At 41.5% G+C, this 19,797-nt stretch overlaps 1 protein-coding gene across 1 annotated transcript in view; it reads left to right on the top strand.

The window, feature by feature from the left end:
- Positions 1-13,593: 13,593 nt before the first annotated feature.
- Positions 13,594-19,797, top strand: part of Fam98a (family with sequence similarity 98 member A) — a 15,258-nt gene continuing 9,054 nt past the window's right edge. Inside the window, exons 1-2 of the mRNA XM_008849052.2 lie at positions 13,594-13,792; positions 17,700-17,848. Coding sequence (XP_008847274.1) covers positions 13,671-13,792; positions 17,700-17,848 — 271 coding nt within the window. The 5' untranslated portion in view covers positions 13,594-13,670. The remainder of the gene's footprint in view (positions 13,793-17,699; positions 17,849-19,797) is intronic.

The following is a 19,797-nucleotide window of genomic DNA, read 5'->3' as shown; positions in this document are numbered from 1 at the left end:
TAATAATAATAATAATAATAGAGCTGAAAGTTGCCTAATGCTTGGCAATCCTCCACCATAGCACATACATTGTTATATTTGTGACGCTGGTGTTAAATAAAACTATCTAGCACGTATAATTGTATAAAACACAGAATACTTGAAATTTATAGTAAATGACTACTGTTTTATGCATTAGCTGTACTTACTATTTCTCCTTATGAAAAATAAAAAAGTATTGTGAAACAGTTTGCTGTGCTATACGGCAGCAACTCCATGCATCTCTCATTTACTGGACCAAAGGGTCAGGTCAGATGGTGAACTTGCACCATCTAGGTTTGTATAAATTCACTCTAATATGTTCATATGGTGACAGAATCCTGTGGAGAAATAATACATGACTGGAATCTAAATGTCTGTCATATCCAGCAGTGGTATCTTTTTTAACAGTTCTCCTTTATCCCACTTTTCCTACTCTAGGAATCGGGTCCAGTGTCACTGCTCTGTAACTCACTCAGAATCATTTCTTCTGGATAAGCACCTATCAGTATCCCCACTTAGTTTCACACTGTTATGATTTCTGCTTAGGGTGAGCACTCTATTCAATCCAGTTAAGTTCCTAGCAGTTGCTTTTAGATCCAAAGGAAGCTCAATGGGTCCCAAGATACCTTTCCACTGGCCTCCTCAGATACGTCTGTGCTGGGAAGCTTCAATTGTCAACTTGACACACCTGGGTAGAAGGAACCTCAACTGAGGAATTTCCTCCAACAGACTGGCCTGTGGTCATGTCTGTGGGGCATCTTCTTGATTGTTGAGTTAGGTGAGAGGCCCCAGCCCACTGTGGAAGGCCCCAGTCCACTGTGGGTAGTGCCACCCCTGGGCACGTGGTCTTGTGTTGTATAAGAAAGCAGGCTTAACACAGGCCAGAGGGGCAAGCCAGTCTCCATAGTCTGTGCTCTAGGTTCCTGCTCTGAGCTCCTACCCTGGATCCCCTTGATGATGAACTGCAAGCTGTAAGCCAAATAAATCCTTTCCTCTCCAAGTTGGTTTTGTCACAGCAATAGAAAAACAGACTAAGACAGTATCTGACTCTTTAGGGTGGTTATCTCAAACTCTTCTGTTCAAGTTCTCTGGTGTTTGAACTGTTAAAGGAGGGGGTCTAGGTCATGGGGGTGAAATGCTAAAGCTGGAAAAGATTTTGATGCTGACTGCCTGTATTAGTTACTTTCATGTTGCTGTGATAAAACACCATGACCAAGGCCACATATAGAAGGAAGATTTTATTTGGGCTTATGTTTCCAGTGATAAGAGTCCATCATGGTGGGGAGGCATGGTGGCAGAGGTAGCCAAAGTAAAAACAAGTGTTCACATCTTTTTTTAATATTTTGTTTATTAATTTTTATTTTATTTTATGTGTATGCGTGTATTGTCTGCACATAGGTAAGTGCACCCGTGTCATGCGATGCCGTCGGATCCCCTGAGACTAGAGTTACAGACAGCTGTTAGCTACCATGTGGGTGCTGGGATTCAAACCTGGGTCTTCTGCAAGACCAGCCAGTGTTCACATCTTTAAGCAGGCATAGGAAGCAGAGAGAGACAAACTTGAAATGGGGCAAGGCTATGAACTCTCACAGCTCCCCCACCAACATGCTCCCTCCAGCTCAGCCACACCGCCTAGAGGTTCCATGACATTCCCCAAAGAGTACCACCAACTGAACAAAAGTTGAAATACCTGGAGTCTATGGAGAGTACTTATTCAGGCCATCACACTGCCCTTGCACTATTTTCTACACTGCTGCTCATAAAATCTTAGTACTTACTGCAAAACTAATTATTCGGGTTTAGCCAGCATTTGTTTTATGATGCTAGGGATGGAACCCAGGATCTTGCAAATGTTAAGCAACCAAGATTTTAAATAAAGGAAAGAGTAGGGAAAAAAATCACAATGTACTACACATACTATGGACTGTTTTGTTTCATGAAATGATTTCAGCTATTTGTGTGGGTATGTCTGTGTGCATATGCGGATGCCTGAGTGTAGTCTCCATGGAAAATCAGTTTCTTACTAACAAAAGTTTGATTGTGTCTATTTGCTTTGTGGTGCTAGGCCTCACATATACTCTGTGTGAGATATACCTCCAGTCTGACACAAGTTTTGCTTCGTTTTGGCTTGTTGTTCTTCTGAAACATAATTTTATGTAGTCCAGGCTGGTCTCAAACTCACTGGGTAGCTGAGGTTGACTGTGATCTCCTGATCTTACCTCTACCTCCCAAGTTCTAGAATTAACAGGTATGAGCCACTTCACCAAGAACAATGTAAGTTTTTAAAGAATTTAAGAGTTGGCTTAGATTTGTAGTTTCAAATTGCGGTCACCAGGCTGAAGCAACTGGGATCTGGGAATTATTAGAAATGTAACTTCTTGAGCTTCAACCCTGCCCTGCTGAATCAGGGCCTGAGGAAGGAAACAGGCAGTCTGGTTTTCAAAACCCCCATGTAGCTCACTCAGATGCACACCGAAATGTGAAAACCGCAGGGCTATGGATAATTTAGTTGTGGCAGTCACAGCAGACACTTCAGCCCTGTAGAACACAAATTTGTGGTCTTTATTTCTTCCAAGCAGAGAGCTGGTGTTCTAAATGACACAGAAGAAAGAAATTTATTATTAAGTACAACAGATGCCATTAAGGTAGGAGGCTTCAATTTTGTCTCAGAAGTGGTCGAGAAGGATTCATCCTGAATAACCTCCCAAGTTTCTCTTCAAAGTTAAATTTGTGTGCCTTTACCCAAGTTTTTAAAAAAAATAATCCATTCAACACAATTTGAATATAATTGTTTCTGCTTAAAATATATTTTCTTCTTACCTCTATTGTGTTTATAAACAATGATCCTATTGTAATAGTGAAGAAAAATAAAGTTAATAAAAATAAAGCTTAAAGAATAAAAATAAAATTCAAATTAGAATTGAAAACTAAGATTTGCTGAGAACATTCAAAATTACCCCCAGCTCACCATCTCGTCATTAGTACGAGCTCTCCCCAGGACAGCAACGCAGAGGCTTTATTCTGCTTTAAGTCCTTCATTCCCGGTACGCTCTGCATCAGGAGCAGCTCCAGCACAATGCTGATTCTCTGCGGGTCTGGTTGGGGATTGCAGAATTGAGGGAAGTCTCTTTAAGGACTCTAACCTCTCAAATGCTATAAGTCATCACAGCACTGGTATAAAAGATGTTCTTAATAGCAGTCTAAGTCAGCAAAGAACATGTCATCCTACCATAATAGCCAAGTTTTAAATAAACATTGTCTGAGTTCCAGAATGATCCAAGAACCCAGAGTATAACTCACTATTGTATACTCATTTATTCTCTGCAAAGAATCACTTTATTCTTTAAGAAGAAGAAAAAAATCTAGCTATGAGAAAGGGAAATCTTTTTCTTGTCAATCAAAAAATCAGGACTTTCACGGTTTTTGTGTGCACTTCGGTGCAGCAGTGGTCTGCAGAAGCGCATGGGTTTACCACTGGAGAGAACAGATCAGAATACAAGATTAAAGCAACATACATAAAACACTAATAGGTGATACTTTGTGAAGGACTATTTAGGAAATCATCTGAAGCGGCTTTAGGAAACACAGATTACAAAATCCAACTCAAAATGCTGACATAGCTTCATACAAAGTGGGGCCCAGGAATTGGCCCAGGAATCTGTGTTTAAGTTATGAGAATCGGTTGAATTGAATACTACTATCTTAAAAATCCAGGAGAGAGGAGATTTAATATTAACCTCTACAGACAAAGAATACCTCCTGCATAGAACTGGGGATCTCGAGGACAGAATAGAAAGTAAGCCAAGCAGCAGATGCACCAAAGAACAGAATGCACTGCAGCTGCCTGTGCCAAATGGTGAGGAAACTTTGGGAGGGAATGGATGGGCAGAAGGCAATCAAAAGGGGTCTCCCAAGTTAAGTCCGAAAGATTGAGCAAGAATAATCTGCCACGTGGTGAAGACAGGAAAGAAGATTCCAGGCAGAGGAAGCAATCTGTACAAAAGTACAGAGGTGGTTGGCAACAGCCATCAGCTAAACCAAGCACAAGATACATTACTACTTAGAGTCTTTGACTGTAATTAACTCTCACAAACTGACAAAGCATTCATGAAGTAATCTGTGGTCTAGTTTTAATAGATAAACCTTTATACAGACATAAGTACACTATACTGTTTGTTAGGTATGAATTTTATAAACATATCAGTGATGCATAAGTGCACTGCTAATATTCATATATGTACATGAGATGACTGCAAAGAAGCACATCCAGGATCTGTGGTGGGAGAAGCAATGCTCAGTCCCTGGCTGACAGTGTTACCAGCTGTCTATACTTCAGGAGGGTTCCCGTATCACCTCTCTGGCTCAGTAAGACAGATTCAAGCCCATGAAAAGCTATGTCATAATTGGTATTCATATGAACCATGATGGCTACAAATTCCCAGTTCTTAAAAGTTGAATCCAAGACAAGCCTAAAGTAGGTGTGAGTCAATTTCAGTTTGCTTGAAGCCTGCACTTTGTTGGCCAGAAGCAAACCGTATGGCACTGTGGGCTCTGAGAGTCCTTATTGGGTTGGTGAAGATTTCAGGTACAAATTTTTTGTGTTGATACTGATTGACTGACTGCCTGACACTTAACAGATTGCCAAAAACAGCCTACAAACACAAGGAGAAACGTGGGCTGACACCTGCAGGCCACAGGAGTTGTGATCATGGAACAAGCCACAAGTTCTACCACATCATTGGTGGTCTTTTTGGAGAAGCTTTGGGAAGATGTGATAATCTTCAGCTACACTGTTACAGTAACATGTTTGTAAAATTCACACCTAATAATGTAAGATAGTCATGTCCGTATCAGGTGCTGTCTATTAAGACTATAGATTCATAAATGCTTTGTTGAATCACAGAAGTTAAAATACAATAATGCCTGAAAATTGACATTTTTATCTTGTTTCTAATGATATACTTTGCCTTTGATTGATTTTATTAAAAATTAAATGTCAGAGATTAGAGAGGTGACTCAGCAGTTAAGAGCACTGGCTGCTCTTGCAGAGGACCTGGGTTCGTTTTCCAGCACCCACATGGTGGCTGATAGAATATGTGAGTTGCAGAAGAGCCACAAGCCTCATTAGGGAAAGCCATAAACCCCCTAAAGTGTTTAACTGACCCTCAATTGGCAGCCTGCCTATTCAGAGCACAGATAATCATTCCTTGAAGAAAAGAGCTGTCAGCCCTTTGCTGGCTTCCTGAATCCAGGGAGCACATTCTTTGCTTGTTGCAGGTCTGGCTCTGGTTCTTATTTCTAAACTTTAAACTCCTTCCTTTTTCTGTTCTCATAAATCTAACAGTGGCTAACAACCATCTCTAACTCCAGTTATGGGGGATCTGATGTCCATTACTGGCCCTTGCGGGCATTGCACACACATGTAGGCAAAACACTCATACACATAAAAACAATTAAACAGAAAAAGAAGTCAGTGTTTAAAATATGCTATGTAATGTAGTAGGTATTCTATTGCTGTAGTGAAAAAATACCCTGACAAAAAGAAACATAAAGGAGAAAGGTTTATTTCAGTTACAATTGCAGGCTATAGTCCATCCTTACAGGGGAGTCAAGGTAGAATCTTAAAGCAGCTAGTCACATCATATCCACAGTCAAGAGCTAAGAGAAATAAATGCATACGTGTTTACTGCTTGCTTATGCTTACCTCAGTTTCTTCATTCTTACACAGTTCAGGACCCCTGTTTAAGGAATGGCTCCACCTACAGCGGGCTGGGTCTTCCCACCTCATTTTGCTTAACAAAGGCAATCCCTACAGACACACACAGAGCAACCCATTGCAGACAACGCCTCATTGACATCCTATCCCAGGTGATTGTTGGCCATGTCAATTTGACAATTAAAGCTAACCACCACAGTAGCATAACATAAATTATTTCAAAGATGAAGAAAGTATAGGAGGCACAGAAGGCAAAGTGCACTAGAAAAACACTAGAATGGACTGCTTGACCACGCTAGAACAGGCAGAGGAGAAAGGAAGAGAAGCCAACAAGACACAGGATAGACATGGTTGGCATCCTTAAGAGGCAAAAGAGTAGAGCCAGAAAATCTCAAACTAACAAGGGGTAGGTTCATGGTGGGGCGTACTTGCATATAATAAGTTATATGAGGGATAAAATCCAAAAGTCAGAGGAATCTGGGAAATTCATGCCCCTGGAAAGCACAGCCTATTCAACTCAAGCCAATCATTTGTCTTCATGGCGCAACTGCTAGCAGAGTCCTGGGCCAGAGGCCTGGAGCCAGGGTGCTAAGTTAACAAACTCAGCCACTCCCTCCAACTGACCAAAGAAGAGGGACAGAGGTGAGAGGTAAAAAATTTTATCCAGTATGACCATCGCAGGAGGGAACAATGGGACCAGTGTCTTCAAGGAGCTAACAAGTGCTTTGGGGTTGTCTAGGGAAAGACCAGAAGGGGAAGGGGTAGAGAACATTCATAGTCAACCAGTCTTGGAGAAGACTGTTCTGGGTTATCATTATCCAGGAACTGTTCTAACATAATTGTGTCTGTGATAAGAAAGTTGCCACTGTTTGGGGGTAGTTTCAACTTCTGTCATAAGATATTTATCCACCAGACCTATTGTTCCTAGAATCCAAAGTGACTGTAGGATAGAATGACTTAGAAAAAAAAAAAAAATGAGACGTGAGAACGACAAGATGAAGCTAATTAGAACAAGGAGTAGATCCGACTTCAGGTTTGGGGCAATGATTACAGACTTGTTAATGTTGTTCCCATGGTCTGGAATAGGACATAGTTAACCTTGAGGCAGGAGGATTACCAGTTTTAAATGAACACTCCTGAAATTATTATCGGATTGTTGAGCAGGAATCTAATACAAGTTAAAGGTAGCAAAGAAGACAGATTCAAAATGAGGGTGAAGATGCCAAGCTTCTACCCAGCTATAAGTTACTCACTGGGCATCTGCAGGCCCAAGTGGAGAGTTGGTGCTTTCAGCAAAAGCGGCCTGTCAGTCCCTGTTATCCAAGGGACCCAGTGCTGCCAAGTCAGCTCATTTTGTTTCTTGAAAAGCCAGATGTTTGATTTCTTAGACAATGTCTCAAATTTTTACATTTTAACGCAAAAACTTTTTAATTATTAAGCCAAACACAATATAACCATTTGTCTGATATGGAAGGTAGTTTATAACTTTGGACTAGGGATTAACAAATTCTCATTGCATCTAAATTAGACAATGATTTTTAGGTTTACTATGTGCCGGATCCACAGGTGACAAAGCATGGAAACTAGTCCCTCATATGTGTGTGCATGTGTGTGTCTTCATTCCTTGTCCTCAGCTATCCATCAAACAGAGGCAGGATGTTGTTCTCAAACTTTTCAGAATGCTCTAAAAGTTACTAGGGGTCTGAAAATATGCTAATAAAGTTCAATAAATTATTTGAAAAACAAAATTTTACTAACAAAAATAAGATTTAGTTTTATTTTAAAAAGTATTGTGCTTTTATTATGTAAACAGGAAAGGATTTTATTTAGCAGAATATATCAGTTCATATTCCATGAGTAAAATGAGAAAATCTATGGTCTTTCCCCTTTTCCCCTTGTTGGGAAGTCATTCGAAAGGAAAATTCATTAAAAATAGAAAATGTTGCTACTTTTCAGACAGCACTCTTTCATTTGGCAAAGGAAAAATTTAATTTTAAATGTCTTCCAATCAACTCTTTTGTTGTTGTTGTCATTTTGGTTTTTGAGACAAGGTCTCCCTGTAGCCACTTAGAAAAAAATAAATGACAAGCTAGAATGACAAGATGAAGCTGATTAGAACAATGACTAGATCTATCTTCAGGTCTGGGGCAATGATTAGAGACTTGTTGATGTTCCCGTGGTCTGGAACAGAACACAGTTAACCTTGAGGCAGGAGGATTGCCAGTTTTAAATGAACACTCCTGAAATTATTATCAGATTGTTGAGGAGGAATCTAATACAAAGTTAAAGGTAGCAAAGAAGACAGATTCAAAATGAGGGTGCCAGGCTCCCACCCAGTTTTAAGTTACTCATTGGCCTAGCGTTTGCTATGTAGATCAGGCTGGCCTCCATCTCACAGAGATCCTCCTGCACATGCCTCCTGAGTGCTGGGATTAAAGGTGCACACCACCAAGCCCAATCAATCAGCTCTTAATAATAATTGTATAACAGATTTTATGTTCAAGTTTATACCTACCTCATTGCCATTATAAAAACTAATGCCCCCCTACCCCCTGCCTCCCCAAACTCCTAGCAGGCAGAACATGCCCAGAATCCAGGCTACTCAAGAGGTTAAGGCAGGAATTTTGAGTTTTGCTTGAAGTCAAGAGTTCAAGACTAGCCTGAGTAACACAGCAAAATTCCATCTCAAAAACAAAATTACTCAGAGTTGGAGGTGCAGCTCAGTGTTAGAGTATGTGCTTAGTATGCTTAAGGCTCTGCGTTCAATCCCCAGTGCATGCTATCATGCATGTATACACACACACATATACATATACACACACACACTCAAAAAAAATTTTACGTGGATTTCACAAATAACTTCTTAAAAATCTCAGCTGCACAAATTTTAAATATTATATAATTCAATGCTTGACATAATAATATTAAGGTTATAACATCGAATATTTGCTTTAAAATTGGTCAGTTTTCAATTTCCCCATTTTTGCCCTTTTTTTGAGACAGGTCTTTCTTGCAATGCCACCCAAGCTGGCCCTGAACCATAATCATCTGGCCTCAGCTTCCAGAGTGCTGGGACACCAACACATTTTTGTAAGTATAAAGAATGATTTCTCTGGACAGACAATGGTGGTTTGTGCCTCTAACCCCAGCACTTGAGAGACTGAGGCAGGAGGATTGCTGCAAGTTCCAGGTCAGCTTGGGATATACAGTGAATGAATTCCGGCTGGGCCAGCCTAGACTACAGACTGAGGTTCAATACCCCCTCTTCCCCCGGCCACAGAAAAGATTTCTCCTTACTCTTTTCAAGATGACTAGGGAAGCTGGTCTTTTAGATTATTCCTGGTTTCTAATCTCAAAGAAAGATAAAATAGAAGATAGAATCATGGGCCTGTTACCCCAAAGCTGTTTCCATCCTTAGAATCTTGCAGATGTGGCTAAATTAAAGATCTTGAGAGATGGAGGTTACTCTAGATTTCAGGGTAGGCAGTGAGAAAGGCAACTGAGGAAGAGGATGAGAGAGGGAATCGGACAAGGAAACAGAGGCTGGGTGCTGTGGTTGCTGGCTTTGAACAAGGAAAGAGGCTGCAACCTGAGGCCTGAGGGGCTGCTTCCAGGAGAGGAACAGGAGAGTGTAGACTCTCTCCCAAAGACTCCTGAAGGAGTGTGGCTGTTTAACTGAAGGGACCTATTTCAGATGTCTGACCTTCAGAACTATAAGGTAATAAATTTGTTTTATTTCAAGCTTTTAAATTTGTCACAGCAGCAATACACAACTATGACAGAGAGTAACCAGCCCTTCTCTGGGATAGATCACAAGCACAGGTATTCATCTGTTTATTTACTTATTTCCTTTTATTCTGAAACAAGATCTCATGATGTAGATGAACTGTGTCTCAGTTTGTTCACTGCTGTGACAAAATACTCTAACCACTACCAACTTGGGGAGGAAAGGGTTTATTTAGCTTACATATCCCAGGTCACAGTTCATCAGGGAGCCCAACATAGGAACTCAGGGCAGGAACCTGGAGGAAGGAGCTGGAGCACAGGCCATGGAGGAATGCTGCTTACTGGCTTGCTCCTCTGGCCCCTGCTCAGCCTGCTTTCTTATGCAACACAGGCCCACCTGCCCAGGGGTGGCACCACCCACAGTGGGCTGGGCCCTCAGACATGGCCACAGGCAATCCAATAGAGGCAATTCTCCAACTGAGGCTCCCTTAACCAAGGTGTGTCAAGTTGACACTAAAGCTATCCAGCACAAACTGGAACAGGAAATTCTTGCACTGATTAGGGGCAAAACCTAGAGCTACCTAGTTCCCAGATCACTGTTCCTTTTGACCCTGGCCTCCCCTCGGCTTCCTGGGCCTTGTGATTGCTGGAAAGAATTCAAACAAGACACACAGAGCAGAAAGTAGAAATTAGGCAGAGTTTTTTTACAAAGTGAAATATTGCCCTCTCAAGGGGTGAGTGTGACTAGTGGCCAGAGACCACTGTCCTAACCTACATTTTAGTTCTAAAATAGAGACCTGAGAGACATTTTCCTGCCCTGGTGATTGACAGGCCCATTTGGATAAACTCTTCCTAGAGGGGACAGTGGTATGTCCTTTTTCTTTAATAGAAAGCCTCCAAGCATATATTAATTTTATGACCTGAGTGGTTCAGAATGTTTTGTCTCCACCCAGAGCCAGAGATAGACTCAGAATCCCATTCTTTTGACCAGTTATCAGAGTCCTGAAGTTTTGATCAGAGTCCTGCAATTTCAGTTCTGTGTTTTATAGTCCCACTGACTATGAGAAAGGGGTCCATTTCCAGTGACCTCGAAGTCTGCTAATATCTACCTAGCAACCTAACATGTTCATTACATTAAACTCAGCTTGAATGGACTCATTAGATAATCAGATTAGAGTACCAGCACAAACAATTTCTAAATAAAATGCAGATGATTCCTAGTAGATTCTATGTAAATGGAAAAACCTTAAAGTAGTATTTATTTTAACAGCATCATCCCAGAGCCTTGACATGATAAACATTTGGGACCACATCCCTAGCCCCACAAAAAGTAGTATTTTAAAACATTTTTATTGCATCGGGCTGGAGAGATGGCTCCAGTTCCAAAGGATCCCATGCCCTCTTCTGACTTCCACGAGTATTGCATGACATGGGTACACTTACACACATGTAGGCAATACACTCATACACATAAACTATTTTAAAATATTTTTATTGCAGAAAAGGCCTTTGTAGAATTAAATTATAGCACATATGAAAATCTCATATCAACTACCCTCCTTTAAGCTAATGATTTCAGTAGAAAGAGATTAACAAAATTCAGGGACACATCACTTACTTACCAACTTACATTGTCATAGTTTAAATCAGGGGTGTGCCCACAGTTCTCACAGCTGAGGAGGATCAACAGCTCAAGGCCAGTCTGAGCAACACAGCAAGGGAAAGAGAGGTTGAATCAAGAATAACATCTTTTTATTAAAAATGATTTTATGTTATTACCTTTTGTTTAGCACCTTCAACAATCCCACGATTAAAATTCATTTTTATTGTATTTACATGGTGTATATAAGCTTAAACACACCTGGCTAGCTAATTTTCTTATCTTTTAGCATTCTGCTTATAAATCCGTATCTGAACAAATAAAATGCAAATATGCTTTTATCTCAAAATGCAGTTACTGGGGCTGGAGAGATGGCTCAGTGGTTAAGAGCACTGGCTACTCTTGCAGAGGACCTGGGTTAGGTTCTCAGCACCTACGTGGCAGCTAACAAAATACGACACCCTCTTCTGACCTCCCTAGTCATTGTACAAGGGTGCACTTATATACATGCAGGCAATACTCTGATACATATAAAATAAAAATAAATATTTTTTCAATGCAGTTGCTATTTAAGGATCATTAAGCCTCTGTGCTTTAGCATCCCCATCTCTAACATTTACACAGCATTTAGCCTGTACCATAACGTGTGTCAATGCAAAACACAGTTCTCGACCTAAAGGGAACAGGACAGTTTATTCTAGAGACAAATATGAGTGACTACACTCATAACAGGAACAGAGATTCAGATGCTCCAAATAACACGTTCCAACATGGAACCAGTTTCGTGAGGTTTATATAGTTACATAACAAAAAGTCAAATCAAGGGATTTTTTTTCCAAATATATTGGTGGCAACAACAGGTGGGTGTGTCGCAGCAATATAGAGAAAATTCTGCTAAAAGTCTTAGATGTTATCGATGACATACTTTGCTTTGGGGTTGCTGAAATTTAATGGTCTGCAAAGTTCATATATTCCAAAAGTTTTATCTGATAATCCAAATGAGGTAGGCAATGAGAGGCTCTTAAGGGGACTAAAGACAGCCCCAGATCTGCAACTCCCTACAACCAGGAAGCTACAATCAGTCAATAAGCCTTGTAGAGCATTTACCATTGATGTGGCTTTCTTGGGGGAACTTCAGATGATACGTGAGCCAAGCGGAGAAAAAGTACACAGCAGGTACATAATCTTCTTCCACTCCACGTGATACAAAATAACTAAAAATTGTTTTGCTTCTAAAAAGAAATTGAGGCTATTTTAAATTTATTAAAAATTGGTGAGATTTTTTTAAAAATTAAGAGGACTGCTTAAAATTTATGGACATCTTTTTCACTTTCCTGCTGAAACAACTATTGGTCATATGCATCATACAGAGAGTGGTCTTTGTACAAGGCAGGTTTTGTATTGTGACAAGTGTTGCCAATTACACCAACCATACCATCACCAATCCAAATGTTTCGATCCCTTAGGAAATAAATGCTAATCTCTAAATTTAAAAAAGAAAATGTATTGCTAAAGATAGGGAACCTGGGCTGGAGAGGTGGCTCAACAGTTAAGAGCACTGGCTGCTATTACAGAGGACAGGGTTTGTTTCCCAGCACCCACATGCGGCTAACAACCTTTCCTAAATCCAGTTCCAGGAAAATCAACACCCTCTTCTGATCTCCGTAGGCATTGCACGACATGGGTGTACTTACATACATGCAGGCAATACACTCATACACAAAAAATAAAAATTATAAAATATTTTAGCGAGAGTACCTGTATCCATTAACGTGAAAATGAGAAAAAGTAAAATCTGGGAGCAATTTGAAAGCAAAATGACTACATAATATAAAATGCCTACTTTTGGTTCAATCTAATTTTCTAAGTATTTCATCTCTTGAAAACATTTTTCTCGTTTTTCAATAATTCTTAAGCATATAATCAATAACTGCCGCCAAACTGTAACTCGTGAACTGAATCCTTCAACGCAAGCGAGCACGGTCAAAGGAAAAGACAACACAGACAAAACATTGATTCACCGACTAAACTGCAGGTTTTAATGTACCCTATTACATTAGGTACGGCGTTAGGCCCCATTCTCCTTAAAGATGTTTAGCCTGGGACAGGCTCAATAAGGCAGCTAACGAAAAGTTTCCTTACTCAACTTTCTGACTGCATCCATGCAGAAGGAAAGCCCAGGGCTCTCCATCTGCCAACTGAGCAGCTGTTTACAAGAAAACCATAAGGCAGCTGTGTAGCGTTCGCTGCGCTCTTAGATCTGCCACCCCGACTGCAGGTCCCGGGTGCGGAGCGCAGATCCACCACTGACACAGCCTCCAACTCCGCACCCGCCGGGCCCAAAGCCCTGCACATGCGCGCACGGAGCCCCGCGCCCTGTAGCCGGTCCGGGAGCCCAGCTGCCACGCCGCCAGTCCTCTGCCCTTCTCCGGGCGGCTGGCTTCCACATCCGATACTGCGCATGCGCACACTGGTGCGGCCCGGCTTTCGTCCGGGGAGTGAGGTGTGGACGATGGGTGGAACCAAACTGCTTGCGCAGGCTCCGAACATGCGCAGTGCAGAGACCGAGGCGCCAGCTGTCGACTCGGCGGTCCGCGAAAGGAGCGCATGCGTGAGTGTACGCGTTGCCGGCGAGAGGGGAGCCTGACGACTCGGAAATTTGAATACCACAGTAGCATGGAGTGTGACCTCATGGAGACTGACATCTTGGAGTCGTTGGAAGATCTAGGGTAAGATAGCCGGGGCGCGGGGCTGTGCGGGCCCACTCTGCTGGAGCCCCGGGAGCTCGTCGGGCGCCCCAGTCGGAGCCACCTGCCTCTCCACGCCGCACCCGGGTTCCCGCTGCAGCGTCCTGCTGGCCCCGGGACCCCAGTGCCACGTCCACGCCTGCTGTGCGCGCTCGGCAGGGGCGCCCCTAGTTCTCCCCGGGGCCCCCTCCAGCCCAGCTACCCGCAGCGAATGTCGGTCATGTGTGTCATTGTCTGGGCTCCGGTTCTCACCACCCCCACTCCCCAGGGTTCTCTCCTTGCCTCCCGTCCTCCCACCCTACCCCCACACCTGGGTTGCCAAAGTTGTCTTCGCTTTCCTACTTGTCCAGATTTCCTACTCCTGCTTGAGTCTCTACCCCACCCCACTCACTCAGAAAAATCTTCTTTGCCCAGTCATCCCTCTGCATGCGCCCAGGCTTCCCAAAGCACTTGTCTTAGCGATGCATCCGTACCTCTAGCCGGCTCAGCTGTGCACCAAACCTTTCACCACCTCCCTGGGAACCATTGGCAGTTACCCCTGATCCGTGCGACCACAGGGTCGTCCACCTAACCAAGAACCAGCATATTGTTTTTTTGAATCTTGTGTCTCTTCCTCCTGTTACCCACTCATAAAGTTATCAGTGTCTGGAAGCGTGGACACAAGGCTTATCTCATTGGGTCACCCAGATCAGTGTACTCAGTTAAACTTGAGGACCTGGACCCTCCAGAGCTAAAAGTGCTTCAAGAAAAAAAAAAAAAAAAGTATGTTTAAGTATTTACATAGGTAACTGTGTCGGGGGGCTGGGGGACACAGATCTAGCTAGTTGTATTTTAAAGTAACTAGACCCTTAGAAAAGCTTTCCCTTAGGCTTCTCTATAACATGGGAACCTTTAGGAGAAACCTTTCTTTAGGAAAGGGCACCTTGAGATTTCCTAAAGGCCTAGGAGACAGGTTTCAGAAACGAAGCAGTACTTACCATCTTTCTTTGTTAAAGTGAATTACTATCACCATTTCTTCCAAACACGCTCCCCAGTGTTTGTGAGCGCTCCCAGGCTTAGGTCTTCCATCAGACCCTAAGTAAGTCATATTCTGCAAAATGGGCTGTTTTGATATCTCAAGCTGAATTGTTTACTCAATAAACCTGTTGGAGGGACCCTTGCTCTGTGGTGGGGGGGGTGTTACTCTTAGGGTACAAGATCATGTGGAAGATGATAACTGTGATGTTCACATAACTGTGAAGAACGTGAGGAGGGGTCCTTTACTTGGAAGGGAAATGAAGCTCTAGAAGCTTCCTGAAAGAAGTTACCCTGAAGGTTAGTGTTGAAGGAGTGGAACAAGAAAAGTGGAAAATAGTCCCTAAGTTAACCAGCCACTGTGGGTGGAATTTCTTCCCATTTGTGTTCTTTTGCCCTAAGTATGTTTTTCTTGCCTGAGTTAACTTCATAAGTAATTATTACTGTAACAATTATCATCAAGTAGTTGAGTTGATTGTAATACAAATCACAGGATTTTCTGAATTCTTCAAAATTTTAACTTCATTTGGTTGCATTCGAATAGTAAAAATCAGCTTTAATTGATTAACATGAATTTTTTAAGAATTCACTTAAAGTTACAGTTTTAAGCTGTCTTATTTCCTACCTGGCACATAGTAGGAATTTAGTAGCTACTATTGAGTGAATATGAAACAGAAGGAGAAATTCTAGGCCTAGCCGTTTTATTCGAGTGTCTAATATTTGGTTTTTTTTTAATTTATTTTGTGTGTATGTATGTGTGCCTGAGTGTCTATATGTGTGTGCAGATGTGTGCAGGCACCTGCCAGAAGAGGGCATCGGATTCCCTGGAGCAGGAGTTAGAGAGGGATTGTGGGCTGCCTGGTGTGGGTGTTGGGAACTGAACCCCAGTCCTCTGCAAGAGCACTTAATGCTGAGTCATCTCTCAGGCCCTGGGTTTGTTTTTGTTTTTTAAATCTAGACACCAGACTATATGAAATTTCATTTTTTATGTAAGATGTTTTTCTACTCCATTTCATATATAAGCATTTTAAAAGAAATTGAAAAATGTCTTTCTCTATATCTCTACCAGGTGTGGTAGTAAACATCTTTAATTCCAGTAGATCTCTTGAGTTCAAGGCTATCCTCTACAGAGCAAGCTGAAACCCTGTCTAAAAAAACAACAAAAGTGTATAATCTTAACTATTTTAAAATATTTATTCGTTTACGTGTGTGTGTGTGTTCATGAGTGTGTGTGCTGTGGCATGCTTTTGGAGGTCAGGACAGCTTGCTGTAGTTTTTTCCTCTCTGATAATTTGGGTTCCCCAGGTATTGAACTCAAGTCTTCAGCCTTGGTAGCAAGTACCTTAACCCACTGAGCCATCTTGTTGGCCCAACAATAAGTTTTATATAGATTTTAAGCTCATTTATTTATTTGTTTTAAACATGGTCTCTCTAAGTAGCCCTGGCTGGCCTGAAACACTTTGTAGACTGGGGCTGGCCTCAGACTCACAGAGAGCTCCTGACTCTGCCTCCCAAGGTTCAGTACTGGAATTAAAGGCTTATACCACCACACCTGGCCTGGCCTTTTATTTTATCTTACTTTTTTTTTAGATCAATCTTGCTAAGTTGCCTAGACTGACCTTAAACTCTTGGTTTTCCTGCCACAGCTTCCCCACTAGTTGCTTTTACATATATGAGCCACAACACCCAGTACCCAACTGTGGTAGATATTTGAACATTTGGAATTTTTAATAATTATATTAGAATTACTTACAAAGGATTAGGATTCAAATCAGGATTCAGTTTACCAACGGACCAGTAATTATTAGAGTCACGACATTTCTGTTACTAGTTTGTCTTACTAGTCATAACTGTTATTAAATATAGAAAAGAAGCCAGAGCTGATAGCCAGTGCTTGTAATCTCAGCACATGGAAGATGGAGGCAGGAGAATCAGGAGTTCAAGGTCATCTTCAATTGTATATGGAGTTCATAGGCCCCGAAACAAACTAAGAACACATTTATGAAATAAATGATTACTTCAAAAGGGTTTTAAAGGAAGTCACTGAAACTAAAGCCCAATTGAGTTTTGGAAAGAAGATCGTAAAAAGATAACTTAAGTTTTACCTCTGAAATAGTTATAAGTACCTGTTACTTGTTAATCAGAGTTTAATACTCAATCCAGTTATAGTAAGAAGGTAAACTCTTGTCTGAACAAGCTTTCAGTAACTATAAGGAAGTTGACATTATTTAGTAATTTTTAATTATGTTAAATCTTCCTATATATTTTGGGTTTTCCGTGTTGTTTTGGCAGGGGGTAGGCCATGTTTTGAGACACTATCTTATGTATCTCAGGCTGGCCTTGAACTCACTGTGTAGCCAAGGATGACCCTGAACTTCTGACCCCCTGCCTCTCTAGTACCAAGATTACAAAGGTATGCCACCACACTGAGGTGATGCAGTGCTGAGGTGCTAAGTGGGGTTTCCTGTATGCTAGGCAAGCACTCTGTCAAATGATACACATCCCCAACCCCCACATATATTTTGAAGGTTCAAAAAGCGGTTATCATTTGACGTGCTGTTTTGGCTTGGCTTCTGCGTTTTGTTCTGTGTTGTGTGTTGTTGTTTTGGGGACAGGGTCTCACTGTGTTCACAGCTCAAGCCTGACCTGCAGATCCTTCTGTCTCAGCTTCCACGGTGCTGGGATTACAGGCGTGGTCCCCCATGCCCAGCTTGACTTATTTTTCTAATGGTATATTATAGTGCTGTTTATTCTGCAAGTTTAGAAATTGGCCATCATATTTTATTAAAGTATTACCTAACTATATAAATATTACATAGGTCCAACATTTTCAGTATGGTTTTAACTTTCTGAAATGTAGTTTCTTACCCACCAGTTACAAGGGCCCATTGTTGGATGATGGTGCGCTGTTGCAGGCAGTTTCTGCAGGAGCTACTTCCCCCGAGTTCACCAAACTCTGTGCTTGGCTGGTGTCTGAATTAAGAGTATTCTGTAAACTAGAAGAAAATGTGCAAGCAACTAACAGTAAGTAAACATTCACTTTTACTTTTAAAATAAGGTTGGGGTATGACCAACTGAATATTACTAATATGAAAACAAAAATTTTTAGTGTTTTATAACCATAAAGTAACACGGGCTGGGACCCATGTCTGATTTCCCAACACTACGTAGTAAACACACACACGGAGGGAGAGAGAGAGCCAAGATTTTTTTTTCCTTTGGTTTTAGAGATAAGGTAAATCTAAAACATAAGCATGCGACAATAAAAATATGTGGAGGCAGAAAAGACCCTGTTACTGAAATGAGAAAAGTAGAGGGTACACATGTAGAGTATTTGAGCTTTCCATATTTTGTTGTGTCTCCACAGACTCTTACCATGTAGCACAGACTGGTCTTGAACCCTTGATCCTCCTGCCTCTCCTGAGTGCTGGGATTATAGGCATGGGCCACCCTGTATTTTGTGAAACATGAATTGTGAAATCCTGAATTGGTAGCTAGAACTAGATTTTAAGGCACTTTCTTATTGGGACCACCGGGTTCCAGAAGCATGTACAGTACATAAAGTAAATGCGCCGCAGCACTACTGTGCCTGGGAAGAATAGGGAAACTTTATTAGGACTCTTCACATCATAGGATCTGTCGTTAGGTACATCGCAGCCAGATGTAGCACTGTCAGATTATCAGTGTTGAGAGCTGTTTTATATTTACTAGTTTTTATTAAGACTTCACCACTAGTTTGTTGACTCTGAAAGAAAGAAGAGCTTGGAACATGATACTCCTGTTTCCCTCCTGCAATAGGTAAACCTCTAATAGAAGACAAAAACGCCCACCTGTTAAACAACCCTTAGGGAAAACTAAACATAGAATCTTTTTTTCTTCCACGTAATCCCATTTTGGAGAGCTTACTCTCTTGCTTCTTTGTTTGTTTGTTTGTTTATTAGTGCTTTTGAGACAGGGTCTTGCTATATAGCCCAAGTTTGCCTCTAACTCATACTTTAGGCTGCTTTGAGAAAATCCTCTCACATCCGCCTCCAGGTCTGTGGAACTGTTGGGTTCACAAGTCACAATTTGGTAAACATTGGTAATATAATCTTCATTTTACAGATGAGAAAATGGACTTGGAACCTGAAAGTTGTCTCTCCGTGTTTAATTTCTATCCATCTGTGATAGTGAATACAGAACAATCAGAATAGTAAAGGAACTTTTCCCCTCTTACCAATAAACTGTACTTTTTTTTACACATTGAAATATAAACTGTAAGTCATGTTTGCTGCCTTTAAATTTCAGTTTACTGGGCATATTAGATACAAATGCAACAACTGGAAATTAGTATAGTAATTAAACTCTTGCCTTTGTGGTTCACAGGGGGAAGAAATCGATGAGAGCAAGAGTACTTAGGGAAGGTTTCATCAAGGAGCAAGCCCACTGGGCTTTGATGGATGGGAGAGATTTGCTAGTGGAAAAGAGAGTAGTCACCCCATCAATCAAAGGAAATAGCTTACATGAAGACTCAAAAGTAGAATTTAGATGAGCCTTTGAGGGGTGGCCCAGTAGAAGGGTTATTTGTGGAGGTGGTATATAGATAATTATTATTAAATGTGCCAGAAAGGGCAAACCTGAGCAGTTGGAAAGAATCAAGCAGTAAAACAATGAATGAGATATAAACTAGAAGTCATTAAAAATTGTCAAGTACACAAGAAATTGAGAGGAGTGTTGGGGGTGTGGGAAGAATTAAAGGGGGACTGGGAGGGATGGAAGTAATGCAAATACAAAACGTATGAAATTCTTAAAAATAAAAAATTAATTAAACAGGGGCTGGAGAGATGGCTCAGCAGTTAAGAGCACTGACTGCTCTTGAAGAGGACCCGGGTTCGATTCCCAGCACCTGCACGGCGGCTGCGAACTGTCCTTAACTCCAGTTGCGGGGGGAATCCAAAGCCCTCTTCTGACCTCCACGGCATTGCACGACATGG

The sequence above is a fragment of the Nannospalax galili genome, unplaced genomic scaffold, assembly GCF_000622305.1.
Source record: "Nannospalax galili isolate Female #2095 unplaced genomic scaffold, S.galili_v1.0 scaffold344, whole genome shotgun sequence".
NCBI lineage: Eukaryota > Metazoa > Chordata > Mammalia > Rodentia > Spalacidae > Nannospalax > Nannospalax galili.
This window is presented reverse-complemented; position numbering and strand designations above follow the sequence as displayed.